Source organism: Nomascus leucogenys, chromosome 10, assembly GCF_006542625.1.
Source record: "Nomascus leucogenys isolate Asia chromosome 10, Asia_NLE_v1, whole genome shotgun sequence".
Lineage (NCBI taxonomy): Eukaryota > Metazoa > Chordata > Mammalia > Primates > Hylobatidae > Nomascus > Nomascus leucogenys.
The window spans coordinates 98,441,053-98,455,753 of NC_044390.1; the positions used below are offsets into that span (position 1 = coordinate 98,441,053).

The 14,701-nt window shown below is 56.8% G+C and overlaps 1 protein-coding gene and 1 pseudogene across 1 annotated transcript; one reads left to right on the top strand and one right to left on the bottom strand.

Moving 5' to 3' along the window:
- Positions 1–275: 275 nt before the first annotated feature.
- LOC100579998 lies at positions 276–10,297 on the bottom strand (annotated as a pseudogene).
- A 2,215-nt stretch (positions 10,298–12,512) lies between these two features.
- On the top strand, positions 12,513–13,925 carry LOC100580338. Its single transcript, XM_012509884.2, has one exon. It carries the CDS (start codon positions 13,380–13,382, stop codon positions 13,923–13,925), a length of 546 nt encoding a protein of 181 aa, XP_012365338.2. The 5' UTR covers positions 12,513–13,379.
- Positions 13,926–14,701: the final 776 nt, after the last annotated feature.

Genomic DNA, 14,701 nt, shown 5'->3' on the forward strand with positions numbered 1-14,701 from the left:
TTGTTGTCCAAATAACTTGGCATCTTAGTAACCAGGAACATTGCTTTGTCCTGCCCTTGACGGGGATGTCTTGTCACTTAATTTCAAGCCCCTGCCAGAGAGCTTTTGAAATACAGTCTGTGTGTCCACTGTGTTATAAATGTGCACACTCTTTGCATACACCTGCGTATTAGTGGCATTAGCGTTTTACGAGGAAAATGCTGCGAACCTTTAGGCGGCCAGGACTGCTCTCAGCACAGGTCATTTTCCTCTCACCATTATATTAACTGGGAGCATTAAATGGCCACGTAAAAGTCACAGCCGTCGCCGGGAAGGACAGTGTCCTCACCCACCCGTGTGCTCTGGAAGTCAAAGCGGAACATGATGGAACATGATCTATGGGTGGAAGGCAGCCTGTGCTCCCCACTGTTACTAAATTAACTGGCCTGGCGGCGAGCGCAAGCATTGAATTATTGAACACAGAAATGCTGGCCCCATTTAAACGGACTTCCTGTTAATTCAGTGCTGGGGAAAAAGGTCACAGCAGAAACCGCGTGGAGATGAAAGAACCCACACAGAGGCTGGGCCCAGTGGTCACGTGCCGCAGCCGGAGGAAGAAGAGTGCAAACGTCTGGTACTAGAGGAGCAGAGAACCCCAGCTCCCCAGCTCACTGTGGGCCATGGGTCCCAGCCCTCAGAGGGGTTTTTGTTCCAATTCCTGAGGGAGGATCCTAAAGCAACACTGATCTGATAGGAGCTTCTGAGAGGAATCGAAGCCAACGCCCATTTCTCCTGCAGCTGCTCCGGCACCTGCTAACCTCGTTCTAAGGATCTGTCTCCTCACTGTGACCATGCCAGGGTGCAGGTGGCCCACCAACGACATGAAAATGCCACATGCCATCCACGTAGGGTCGCTGGGCTATTTGAACTTGAGTTCTCTATTCTAGGTTTAGATTTTGAAGACAGAAATGAACCCTAGATCTTCAGACCTCAATCCAGGACTCTTCCTGACTGTGAAGCAATTTCAGACCAAATTTCTTCCCTCAGGAAACTCAAGCAGCCACCCAGCCTCCGGCCTCCAGGCCTCCAGCGTGGCATGGCTGTGTCTGCCTCAGTGGCTTGGCTGTGGTTGGTGAGGCTCTCTGCACTTCTGTCTTCACTCAGCTGAGATTCTCTGTCCCTGGGAGCCTCGCCCATGAATCAACACAGTGAAGTGAGACCCCGTTGTCCACACAGACCCCAGGCGAGAGCCTGCTGTGATGGCCCCTACCAATGGGAAGATGGTGCTCTTCTCCAGAGGCTGAGAACAAATCCCCTTTCTCCAGGACGGAACTTCAGCACCCACGGCTAGGGCTTCCAGCTCTTTCCCACAGCCGGGCCTTGAGGACCCCAGCTGGGGACCCCATGAGCTGCCCTCAGGGGCCTGAGCCCAAAGACTGGCAGGTGGGGCAGATCTGGTCTGGGGCCCTGGGAGGAAGGCTGCTGAGCTCTCTGCTCTCCCTTCAGGCTGCGTCCTCTGCCCGTGGGAAGGGACCTGCTCATGTCTCGGGTGTGAACCTAGAACATCTGAGACAGGTCTCAGCTGATTTAGAAAGCTTATTTTGCCACGGTTGAGGACGCACCCAGGACCCAGCCTCAGGAGGTCCTGATGACACGTGCCCAAGGGGGTTGGGTACAGGTTGGTTTTACACATTTTAGGGAGACGTGAGACATTAATCAATATGGGCAAGAATTACACTGGTTCCTTCTGGAAAGATGGGACAACTGGAAGCAAAGGCGGGAAGACTCAAAGTGGGGAGGGGCCTTCCAGGTCACAGGTAGGTGAGACACAAATGGTTACATTCTTTGGAGTTTCTGATTAGCCCTCCCAAAGGAGGCAGATCAGATATGCGTCTATCTCAGGGAGCCGAGGAGTGACTTTGAATAGAATGGGGCAGGTTTGCCCTGAGCAGTTCCTAGCTTGACTTTTCCTGAGAGATTTTGGGGGCCCAAGATAGTCTCCTTTTCCAGGGGGAAGGGAGTTAGGGCCAGCGTCCGTGGTCAGGAGGCCACCTCTGTTCCCACAGCTCCTGTCCTTAGCACCACCCCCACCCCCACCCCATGACCTCGGAGCCTACCGTGGGGCAGAAGCTGTGTCATCCTTGCTTGCACCTGCACCCCTCACCGGGTGAACGGCACTGGAGACATAGCCCTGAGTGTGGGTGTGGCCTCCTCGGGGCCCCAGCATCCTGCTGTGTAGGTCACCTCCAGGACACCAGTGTCATCTCTGCTGTGCTGTGGGGTCACCTCCAGCCTAGCCCGGGACTCAGGACACCAGTGTAGCCTCTGCTCTGCTGCGGGGTCACCTCCAGCCCAGCCCAGGACTCAGGACACCAACCCTGAGTCACACAGAGCTTGTTGCCTGTGCTCTGCGGCTGTAACTTCCAGCTTTAGCTGCAGGAGGAGGAGGAGTTGGGACATCAGGAAAGAGGAATTGAGCTCCTTTGTAGAGAAGCTCAGAGGTTTCCAGAATGCAAAGCAGGCCTCCTGCCTCAGAGCACGCCCTGCAGTTGGAATAGCAAAGCACTGGCTTCCTGAACCCCAGCCCCAGTGGGCTCTCTGCCTTGGGGAGCAGCAGACTCCAGGCTTCAGGGTGAGAACTCTGTTCTCTCCTCGCATTATAAATGTGGATCTAACAATTACAGCTGATTAGCATGCAAAAGACAAACATTTCGCAGAGGCTCCTTTCACCTCTAATTGTTCCCATCTGAGCTGCCCAAATGGTTGCCTGGCACCTGATTTGAGTGGGCCCAAGGGGTTTGCTCTGCCCTACGGCTGCAGGGGGGAGATGGGGGAGGCCCGTGAGGGAGGCAGCAGCTGGAGCCCAGAGGACTCCAGGCCTGTGGTTCCTTCTGGGAAAAGGCCCCAGGTTTGCCTTTTCCCCAGGTTTCAGAGTCTTCCTGCACTTGTTGAGTGATGCCCAGGATATTTTGTCGTGAAAGGGAGGAGCCAGGAGGGCGGCACTGCTCTGTCTTGGCAGGAACCGGAGGACCTGTCCGGTTGATTCTTGTGTGGCTATTGTAGTTGTAGCTTTGATGGTCGTGCTTAGGTTTTGAGGAACAGCAAGGTCACTCGGTGTACTGTCACCCAGGATGTGAGAGCACACAGCAAGGTCACTCGGTGTACTGTCACCCAGGATGTGAGAGCACACAGCAAGGTCACTCGGTGTACTGTCACCCAGGATGTGAGAGCACACAGCAAGGTCACTCGGTGTACTGTCACCCAGGATGTGAAGCACACAGCAAGGTCACTCGGTGTACTGTCACCCAGGATGTGAGAGCACACAGCAAGGTCACTCGGTGTACTGTCACCCAGGATGTGAGAGCTCACAGCAAGGTCACTCGGTGTACTGTCACCCAGGATGTGAGAGCACACAGCAAGGTCACTCGGTGTACTGTCACCCAGGATGTGACAGCACACAGCAAGGTCACTCGGTGTACTGTCACCCAGGATGTGAGAGCACACAGCAAGGTCACTCGGTGTACTGTCACCCAGGATGTGAGAGCACACAGCAAGGTCACTCGGTGTACTGTCACCCAGGATGTGAAGCACACAGCAAGGTCACTCGGTGTACTGTCACCCAGGATGTGAGAGCACACAGCAAGGTCACTCGACGTACTGTCACCCAGGATGTGAGAGTGCCCACGCACCCTGATCCAGCCCCTCTGTCAGGTCCCACTGCCCTGACAGCTCGCTGATGTGGATGCCACAATGAGAGACATGTGTCCACAGCAAATGGAAAATGGGCTGGGATCCCTGTCATAACTTGTTCGCTTTTTGGGGCTGGCAGCTGGGTGTGTTCTTAGGGGTGGTCTGCGGCTCCAAGCTGGACTCTCTCGCCATAGCTCACAGCAGCATGTGCACGGTCACCCTCAGGCAGGAGCCACAGCACAGCCTCAAGGTGCTGCTGCCCATCTGTCTGACAGCCTCAAAGCAGAGACGCGGACGGTCTGGTCGATCCTGAAACAGCTACAAAGGACCCTAGGACCATCGGCTCCAGGACTGGGGCAGAGGGGGTCAGTCCAAAGTTTCACAAGCCCTGGAACAACCACCAGCCCCTCAGGGCACCCACAGTGTGGGGAGAGGGACAGGGGAAGGGAGAGGAGCTCCTCCCCAGAGGCCAAGGTCTTCTCTTCAACCGAACTCTGTCCCCTTCCACCCAGGATCCTCCCAGCCTCTTAGAGGGGCCTTGAGTTGTGGGGGAGGGGAGCCAGCAGGAGCAGCTTCACGCAGGGCTTCTGCTCGGGGGGAGCCTCAGAGGAGGGAGTCTCCCAGAGGCCACATCCCTGGGGGGTAACTGGAGGACACGGGCAGGTGCTGCAGCCCGTGGGGTGTGGGCGAGACCCTAAGGCCTCCAGACACGCATGAGTTAGAAGGAGAGGGTGTCTGGGTTCTGTGGACCTGACCAGACTTTCTCCTGCTAGGAGTCACTTCCATCGGGGCGGTGGGGGGGGAGCGGGCTCTGTCTGACACGAGGCTCAGGACCCCTCAGGCACCTGATCCTGGAAACCTTCCAGGAACACGTGAGCTTGACACCCAGGAATGAGCTCTCCCGGGGGTGAAAGCCATTTCCCACCCACCCCCACCTCCCACCCAGTGCTGCCCTTTAGGAGCTTCTGCCTGGGGTCGGGTGAGGCAGGCAGGGGCTGCACTTGCAATTTGCAGACAAGAGCCCCCTCCAGGGAGGCTGCTCTGACCCCATGGGAACCCAGGATTTAGCTCACAACACCCCTTCCTGGTACTTTAGTGAAACTCCCCAGTGCTCCAAGAGGCAAACCCTCAGTGACTGCTCCAATCCCAGGGCCACATCAGACTGGGGAAGGTGAGGTGGCCCTCTGTTCCCCTGAGAGCCTTGGTGATTTATGTTAGAGATTTGCAGAATCTCCCTGAAATTTGCTTAAAAATGTTATTTGCCCCAACTTTACTGAACTCTCATTAGAGCAATCAATCCATATGCTTGCATAAACATTTGATCTTAAGAAATAAGAATGCTGGAACTAGGACCATTTTGACTATTTCTTAACATCTAAGCTTAGCTAACTTAAATAATTCAATAGGTGGCCATAGAAAACCTGGAGACATTTCTACCTAAGGACAACACATTCAAAGACTTATGGGTTATTTATTCCTTTAATTTCCCCTCAAATACAGCCATACATCCATATTATGTGGTTTTAATGAATATTTATTTCTCAAATGAAATATGTGGCTGTTCAGATTTTCTAATGAAAGGCAGGGGAGGAGGGAGGCTCAGCCTTTTGTAGGCTCTACCGGCCCCGACAGCCCCAGATGCTCCCTAGAGCCCCCAGCGCAGGTGGCCTCCCCCGATTGGCCTGGTCACTGCATGAGGGGAGGCTGGACTGGGCGGGGGCCTCAGCGTTCAGTGAGTAAGGAGGGGGAACTGAGAGACCCAGGGTTCCAAGCCCCCAGGGCAAGCTCCGTTGAACTTCACTTACAAAGCACAAATTCAGACATAAAATTAAGAATTTCAAGCTCTTTGCAGCCCGACTGCAGGGCCTCTGGGCATGGAGGGAGCCACTGACCATCAGACACATCTGTGCCACACTCGAGTGAGAGGCCCACCTAAGTCACAAAGCTGAGTGCTGGGGGCGCTCCGGCAGCCTCGCCCTGACTGGGACAGTGCCATTGTTGTGATTCCCATTCTGCAGAGCAGGAAACAGGCACAGAAGGCTGGGTAGCATTCCCGGGGTACTTGGGAGGGAGATGGAGAGCCAGGCTTGCTTGCACCCAGGTGTCCGGGTCTGCTAAGATCCCTGCTGGCCACGCAGTGAGCTCAGTGTCGTCGTCACCATCCTTGATGTCAGCCCCACAAGGAGGACGCTGCCCGACGTCCCAGCCTCCAGCTGCGGAAGACAGAGGTTTGATAAAGAAGGAACGGGTCTCAGAGTCCCGGCCTGTGGGCTCTGGGGAGGGGAGTAGAAATAGCGCTTCCAGAGTGCCTGAAAGGAGGGAAGCAGCTGCCAGCGCCACTGTCATTATCTACGTTGAAGATGACACAACACCCTCAACGATACTGAGTGGCTGTTTCCAGACTCAGGGGCTCCCCGCCTCGCTCAGCTGAGGACCCGCCCTGGCCGCAGCCCATCCTCAGCCCTCGGCAGAGCTGGGGCCTGGGCAGCTTGGCCGTCTCCTTCCAGAGGGGCTCAGACATTCAGGCGCTGAGGGTCAGCCCAGGTCCCAGCGTGTCCCAGCCCTGGACGTGGGTCCCCCTACATGAGTGCTGGAGTCAGACAGCACCCCCACGGGTGGGAGGAGCCCTTCCCAGGCAGGAGTGTGCCCCGTTGCAGCTCCGTTTGGAGGGAGACTTAACACGTTCCGACACCCAATAGGCTTTCACTTCAACTCTTCCAAGACCTGGGCACTGATTTTCTCATCTACAGGCTGAAGGACTGGGCTCTGGAGCAGAGATACAGAAATCGAGATGGCAGCCACTGACCCATCGGTGCGGGAGAAGCTCTGGAGCCCATGGGTGGGACGAAGGTGGTGGGGACGCACAGCTGCCCCCAGGCCCTGGGCCCTGCTCACCTCCTAGTGCCAGGCACGGCCCCACCCAGAAATCCATAGACAAAGACAGGGCTCTCCAGGGAAACGTGCTCACCCTAAGGGTGGTCCGGCTGAAGACTGGCACAGACTCGGCTTCTGTCCCGCACCAGGTCCAGCCTGGACCCTTCCCAAGAGCAAAGGCTGGGAATGTCGGGAGCCGGGGGGTTCCAGGAGTGTCCCCAGGACCATCTGCCCAGTGTGGACAGAGACACAGCAACCAACAACATAACACAACACAACAGCTACAACCATACAACACCAGCACCACGCCACAACATAACACAAAACAACGCTGCACACCACACCATCAACACCAGTGCATCAAGATAACACAACAACACAACAGCAAGAACATCTACAGCCATTCACACCACACACCACACTACACCACAACGTAACAAAACATCACCACACACAACACCACACCAACAGAACGCAAACCACCACCATACACCACACCACAACATCACAACAGCATCAACCACACAGCACGCCACAAGGCCATGACAGCAGCACCACAACACGACACCCCGTGTGGTTCTGTCACGTGCAGTCAAGGGTGCCCCAGGCCAGACGTGCTGGATGAGAAGGAACTCGGTTACAGACGACAAGGACACTCCGGCCTCGCTGGGGCTGAGCGCTTCCCTCCTGGGGCTCCCTCCACATCTGGTCCTGGCTCCCGGTGGCCTCCTGCCTCCTGGAGCAGAGCCCGGCCTCCTCTCCTCTCCCCTCCGCTCCCCTCCCCTGCCCTCCCCTCCCCTCCCCTCCCCTCACTGCGTTAGTCCAGGGGCTGCCTGGGGGAGGGGGGATCCCAGAGCCACCTGCCCATCCCCCCTGGAGGCCATGGGGTCTCTCCATCTTCCTCCTCCCCCAGTCTGGGCCCCCCCTGTTCTCCTGCCTCCCCCGTCCTTTAGAAGCAGAGAAGGCCACGAGGATCCAGCACCTACAAGTGAGCTCCGTGCTCCCTTCCCAGGGAGGGGAGGGGAACCCCCACCTGATGTCACCCGCTTTCAGTGACAAGGCTCTTAGTGTGTGATTAAACCAGCGGGATTGAGCGACTGTTCTTGGACAGTTTCTCGACCGTCACCCACGACTCTCCTGGTGTCCACTGCAACCATCTCAACCCAGAAGCCCTGGCAGGTGCCGCGCGGCCCGTGTCTCGGGGACAGAGCCCAGGTGTGCAGGTTCAGGCTCTTGGTGGGAAGCGCCAGAGACAGACATCAGCAACTAATGCAGAAACTAACCCACAGGCAGGGCGCTGGGAGGTCCAGGCTTCGGGACACAGGCCCTTCCGAGCCTCCGTCCCCCACCTGAGGTTCTGGTGTCATCGTCACCACAGAGGCAGCCCCGGGTGCAGCAGGGACATTGATGTCCTAACCAGCAGGATAGAGGGGCACGTGGCTCCCTCGGATAAGTCAGGGCTCTCCCCGGAGAAGATAACAAGGACGTGTGGTGAGCACGTGCTCCCGGCAGCGCCAGAGCCCAGCACTACAGCTGGGTTCACTCTGCTCTTCTCCATGGCGCTGAAGCACACCATTGTGTCACCACGGTTTTCTGTGGTGTGACAAGTAATGTTTTTCTAAATACTCAGGCGTCATAGGTTGGGAATGTTTTACTTTTTAATAAATAAAAGGTCATTAGAGTAATTGACAGTGGGTGACTTCACCCTTGCTACATTCAGACGCACTGTGTCACCAGAGAGGAGGGCTGGGGTCACAGCTGGCAGGACAAATGCCCGGCTCGGCTGTCCACGGTCAGGAGAGGGCGAACAGCTGGGGGCAGTTCTCTGTGGAGCATCAGAAACCCTGATGCCAATCAGGAGATGCCCGGGAATGTGTTGTCTCACATAGTGAAGAAATCTAGTTTATTCTAGCTGGTTTCAGGTATGGCTGTGTTCTGGCCTCTAGAGAAATCTCCAGGACGTTCTCTCTCTCTCTCTCGCTCCATCTCTCTCTCTCTCCTGGTCTCTCTCTTGCGCGCTCCATCTTTCTCTCTGTCTCTCCCCTGCTCTCCCCTGCTCTCTCCTCTCTCTCCTGGTCTCTCTCTCGCTCCATCTCTCTCTCTCCGTGTCTCTCCCCTGCTCTCCCTTGCTCCCTCTCTCTCTCCTGGTCTCTCTCTCTCTCTCTCTTCCCGGCTCTCTCCTGCTCTCTTTTTTTCTCTTTGTCCGCTGCTCTCTCCTCTCTCCTTCTCGCTTTTCCCTGCTCTCTCCTCTCTCTCTTCCACTCTCTCTCTCCCCCCTGCTCTCTCCTGCTCTCTCTCTCTCTGGCCGTTAGCTCTTCCCTCCTGTGCTGCTTCCATCTCAGGCCCCACATGCTGTCCCCTGGGAGCCCCAGAATCCCCTCTGGCTGTGACCCCATCAATGCTGCAGCACCTCCCTGCTCACTTGTGTTTAAGAAAAAGCACAGGACTTCCCCAGTAGCTTCTGCAGTAGTCCTGCTCTTGCTCTGATTGGCCCTAACGAGGTCATTGGACCCACACCCCACAGAGTGCTGTCCTAGGGAGGTTGTCTGTTTACTATGTGGGCCCCATCAAGTGATTTACGTAAACAAAAGGCGAGGGCCCCACCTGGCCCACAGTGACTGAATGTGGGGAGGGGCAGCCCCACAGGGAGAGCCAAGAGCACCACGGGAGGCAGGGGAGGGGCTGGGGAGGAGCCTCGTGTCCGCGTGGCGAGTCCTTCACAGCAGAACCGTCCGTCCTGGTGTTCAGGGGCTGCTGTCTCTATTCACTCCCCAGAGGAACCTTTCTGGGCTCGTCAGAGTCCACATCAGCCCCCAGGAGTGTGTCTGCTGCACACTTGACCGGCATCCCTCATGCACACACACCAGAAGAAGGGCTGAAAGCCCTGGTCTGTTTCACACCTGAGACACTGACCGGGCGCGGTGGCTCATGCCTGTAATCCCAGCACTTTGGGAGGCCAAGGCAGGGGGATCACAAGGTCAGGAATTTGAGACCAGCCTGACCAACAAGGTAAAACCCCATCTCTACTAAATATACAAAAATTAGCCGGGTGTGGTGGCATGCACCTATAGTCCCAGCTACTCAGGAGGCTGAGGCAGGAGGATCACTTGAACCCAGGAGGCGGAGGTTGCAGTGAGCCGAGATTACACCACTGCACTGCAACCTGGGTGACAGAGTGAGACTCTGTATAGAAAAAAAAAAAAAAAAAAATGAAAGCAAGACACTGAATCTTGGGTGCTTTGGTCCTAGGTTTCTTACATTCTTCGTTTAAGGGCTTTCAACATATTCCTGGACATCGTCTTCTTTAGAGACATTGAAAAGTCTGCAGATTCTGCTAGCTCTTTTGGGCCCCAGGCAGCGAGACACCATAGTATCAGTCAGTCCAGGAATGTCCTTCTCTCCGATTTTTTTTTTTTTAACAATAACCAAGTTGAGAACACTGAGGTTGGCATCCACAATGCGACGGCGAACAGATTTTCACTGTCTTTCTCCAGTTCTCCTTGGTCTATGGCAGGAATGCCACTTACTCAGTAGCAGGTGGACACGGCCATGGGTCACGTCACCCTGCTTCATGGGAAGGCTTGTTTGTCGTTCCCACCACTGATCCGGACCACAGAACCCTTCCATGCTTCACAAGAGCATCAGTAGCAACTTCTGTGGCCACAGGCATCTCATACAAAGTACGAAGTTTGCGTTCATGATCCACTTCAATGAGCTTCTCGCAGCCAGCGGCTGGGAAGATGTTCAGCTTCATCTTGAAGCAGCTCTTCTGTTGGTGTTTTCTTTGTGGTTACTATGGGGACTGCATAAAACATCTCATAACAATCTACCTTAAGCTGGTAACAACTCCAACTGCATGCAAAACCTCTACTCCTTTCTACAACCCCCCGCTTTATGTCCTCAGTGTCACAGATTACACCTTCTTACACTTGGTATCAATTCGCAGAGCTTTGTAGCTGCCTCAGAAAGGCTTCTGGGCCTTGCTGTTCTGAGTTGCTGTTTCTGTCAGGAGGGAGTCCTGGGCTTCCTGTTCCGCCTTTGTGCTCTCCTCTCTGGAGGTCTAAACGCTCAGCCAGGATCATGTGATGGCCCCGGACTCTCTGTGCTTCTGTCCTGCCCTAGAACAACCTCCTGAGAAAGTGCCCAGAAAGAGCGACCTGGCGGGCCTGAGACGGTGGTCCTGGGAAAGGCCTGCTGGTGAGGGTGCCCTTGGCTGGTGTCTTGGATTCTGGCTGCAGCAGTTCCCTGCGCAGACACACAACCTCCCTCAATAGCGAGGAGCTCCTGTGTCTAAACGCCTGTGGAAGCCACATGGTCTGTCCTGAGCCCATTTCCTTCTGGGGATCTGGAATGTCTGTGTGCCAAGCAGAGGTGCCCCCGTGACCAGCCCCCTAGTCGCTGGGCGCTGAGTCTCCGTGGGCTTCCCTGGTGGGCGACATCTCCCTGTGCTGTCACGTCACGTTGCTGGAGGGACTAAGAACACCCACTGTGGCTCCACAGGGAGAGGACAGGGGTGCTTGTGGCTGGTGCCCTGGACTTGGCCGCCCAGCCCCTGGCTGTGCTCACCCCTCCCCAGCCCCTGCAGCCCTGGATGGCAGTGGCTTCCTGCTGATGCCTAACTCAGGGTCACCACCCCACCATTTCTTCTGCAGCTCCTCCAGCCCCTCTGGGACGAGTTCCATGATTAAGTGGCCCCCATGGGACTCCCTGGGTGGCTCTGGCTTCCTGGCTGCCCCAGCCGACTCATAGGACCCTTTTCTACCGATCATGTCCTCCTGGGAGCCTCACACCCCAGGACAGGACACAGAAGGGACCTGGGCCCAGCAGGGGGGTTGCTGACCCCGGAGACAGTGTGTCCACTTTGCTTGGGCCAGAAGTCATTTCATTATCTCTAAGAAGCAGATGGTCTGCTCCTCCTGTGTCTATAATTTTATCTACCTTCACAAACACACAGAATGTCAATGTGACTTCCTACCTCTAACTCAGCAAGGAGGACACAGATGCTCAGATGGGAAACGGCTGCTGCAAATGCAGCCTGAGTGTGAGGTCAGGGGCTGTGCAGATAGACAGGCAGACAGACAGATGGAGAGATGGACAACAGATGGATAGATGGATAGGCAGACACACAGATGGACTGACGGACAGACACACAGACAGGCAGGTGGACAGATGACAGACAGACACACATGGACAGGCAGACAGACAGACAGATAGATGGAGAGACAGCAGAGACACACAGGCAGACACACAGTCAGGCAGACCTGGTTAGATCCCACCAGCTGCCCTAAGTAGTTCAGTTGACCGTTCAGAGCTTTTATTGCTCACTTGCGAAGAGGGGTGGGGGCTCCGTCTCCTGATCTTTGGATCACCCTCCATCCCCACCTACCCGTGGGGAAGCCCCCTCCCTACTCTCAGTGGACCTGGGGTGCACATAGCACCGCTCCCTGATGCCAGGCTCCTAGGGCAGTTGCGTGGCCCAGGCCTGGGGAGTCCCTGGACTCCTGGTCACAGGGAGGGGCCCAGGATCAGCGGGGCGCGTGAGGTGGAATTCCAGGCTGGCGGGGATGTTCCAGGCTGGCGGGACCCTGTGGATGCGGATGCAGCTCCCCATTTCTTGCCTTCCAGGGTGTTGTGGTTCTGAAAGAGAAACCCCAGTGCAGTAGGTGAATGCGTCCCCCAGAAATCCCCCAGAGGGTCCCCAGTCACAGTGGACAGTGAAGCCATGACTCAAGCAGGCCCCCCATCCCCGAGTCCCACTGTCCCCTAGTCAGAGCCCACGGGGACCCGGCCTGGGTCACCGTGCAGGAAACGATGCTGGACTCTCTGCGGAACCCACGGGGCCCAGCGATCTGGTCTGACCCAGGAGGACTTAAGCGGCCCAGTCCCCAGGGACTTCCTGTGTGACATCACAAGCAGACTGACACCCGTCAGAGCTGCCCCAGGCAGTTGTGTGAGGTGCCCTCAACTTACAACCTTTAAAACAAGGAGGACCCACCCTGCTCCCAGGAGCTTTCCAGATCCACCAAGGGCAGGTGGGAAGAGACAAAGTGTCAGGGTTCCAGCCCCGAGAGGAGATCCAAGGGGACCCCCGCCTCCATCTGACTGAGGAACGGACTCCCCGTCTCCACCGCCCCACGTTGTCATGGCTGCTCACAAATCTCATATTCAACGCAAAAAAGGAGGCAAAACTCCTCTCAACGCCTGCATTTTAAGCAGCAGCTCCTCAGCTCCCGTGTGCTGTTCAGGCGCTCGCAGATCGTCCCTGCTCTCCCCTCCACCCTGCAGTGAGCTCCCAGCAGCTGGGCCGGACGCAGCTTCCCGTGAGCGGAGGATCGACCTGGGAGCCTGGTGGGGGATCTCCGCCCAGACCAAGCATGAGACCCCCGAGTCTAGTGGGACAGGCCACAGACCAGCGACTGCTGCCCACGCCTGTCCTGGGGACTCCAGACAGTGCTGAGGGGAAGGAGAAATCATTCATTCAGCCATTCATTCGCTGATCCAGGCAATTATTCATTCATTCATTCAACAGATATTGATTGAGTCCTCCCTTTCAGGCAGGCACTGTTTTATGCACTGAAATACAACTTTTTATACAACAGACACTCTTCCCTCCCTGCTTCATGGAGTTCTGTTCAAGCAGGGAGACAAACATTTGTTAAATGAAACATAAAGTCTCAGTGACAATTAGAGCTTTGAGGGAGAATGAAGGAGCAGGAAGAGGCAGAGGAGGAGGAGCCAGGGCTGCCAGGTGCAGTAGGCCAGGTTGCGCACTGCTCACCTTTGCTGTAGGATTCACGTCACAGTCATCAAAGTCACACTAGGGAGTTTCCCAGTAGATGGCCGCACTGTGTCTCAGGAAGGGCCCATTGCCGCTTTGTCCAAGGCCATCTCATGGGCTCAAAACCATGGGAGGGGAGGGGTCCTGCCAGGATGACACAGATTCTGGGGCCCTCACTTTCCTCCCATCAGATGATGCTGAGCCTGGGAAGGCACTGAGACTGCAGCGGAGTGGGCCAGGGGGCAGTGAGAGGAGGGGACGTGGGTGGGGCTGGGCTGGGGCACTGGAGGAGCAGGTCAGGCAGCGCCCGTCCGCCCAGAGGCACCCCAGGACTCAAGCCCACAGCCAACCCCGCTCTCCGAGGCCTCACTGCAGCTGTGGGAAGGGGAAGCATGGAGCCCTCCCTCAAGGTCAGCGCAGTGCCTGGCTTGAGCTCATGACAGTGACCATCCCCTGCTGCCATCATTGCAGTCACTGCCCTGGGGGGCAGCCTGGACCCCAGCTCCACCACGCGTGGACTGTGTGGTCTTGGGCAGTGCCAAGCTCGGCCTCACGGGCGTGTGGGGACGGTCCCAGGAGGTCCATGTGCCAGGCCCAGGGTTAATGCACAGGGTTACCACCACTGCAAGGTTGCCTGCCCCGTCGTGTACCCGGCCATCCATGCCCTCATCTCAGGGGGCAGGACAAAGGCAAGTGGGACCGAGAGGGGAGAGAGAGGCCAGAGTCCCCTAGAGCTCTATCCCTAGGACCAGCGCCAAGAGCGACCTCAGAGGAGGGACATGGGAGTGGCTGGTTCCAGTCCCCACCCCCACTCCGATGGGAAAGCTGACCCCGGATGACCTGCTAAGGTCACAGGGCAGAGCTAGGGTGAGGTCTAAGGACCTCACGTCTGAGCAGAGGAACTCACTCAGGGCCCACCAGGACCCACACGGCCAGCATCGTCATCACTGAGACACAGAGACGGGGGCCCCCGAGCCACACAGCTGGACAGTGAGAAAACCAGGCCCCCAGCAGTGAGCTGGCCCCATGCCCAGGGCCTTCCACAGGTCCACACGGCGCAGCCTCCAAACCAACTCAGGACTGGCCCAGGGCTCAAATGCCCCCAGGGCCCAGGCAGAAAGGTGGGAGAGCAGGTGCCCGGGGGTGACGATAGGGAGCGATGGGGACTGTGGAGAACCGGAGAGGGCTCCCCTCCTTAGGGCAGTGAACCTCAAAGTTCTCTAAACCTACGGAGCCCACCAAGCTCCCCTCTCCAGGGGGCTTCAGCCCAGTCTCAAGAGTGGCTCCTGGTGAAGGGGGATCTTGGGATGTGGCAGTGACCACCGAAGCCTGGACATTTGCTCTGCAAGGAGGGGGTCTGGGCTTTTAAAACATCCTGCT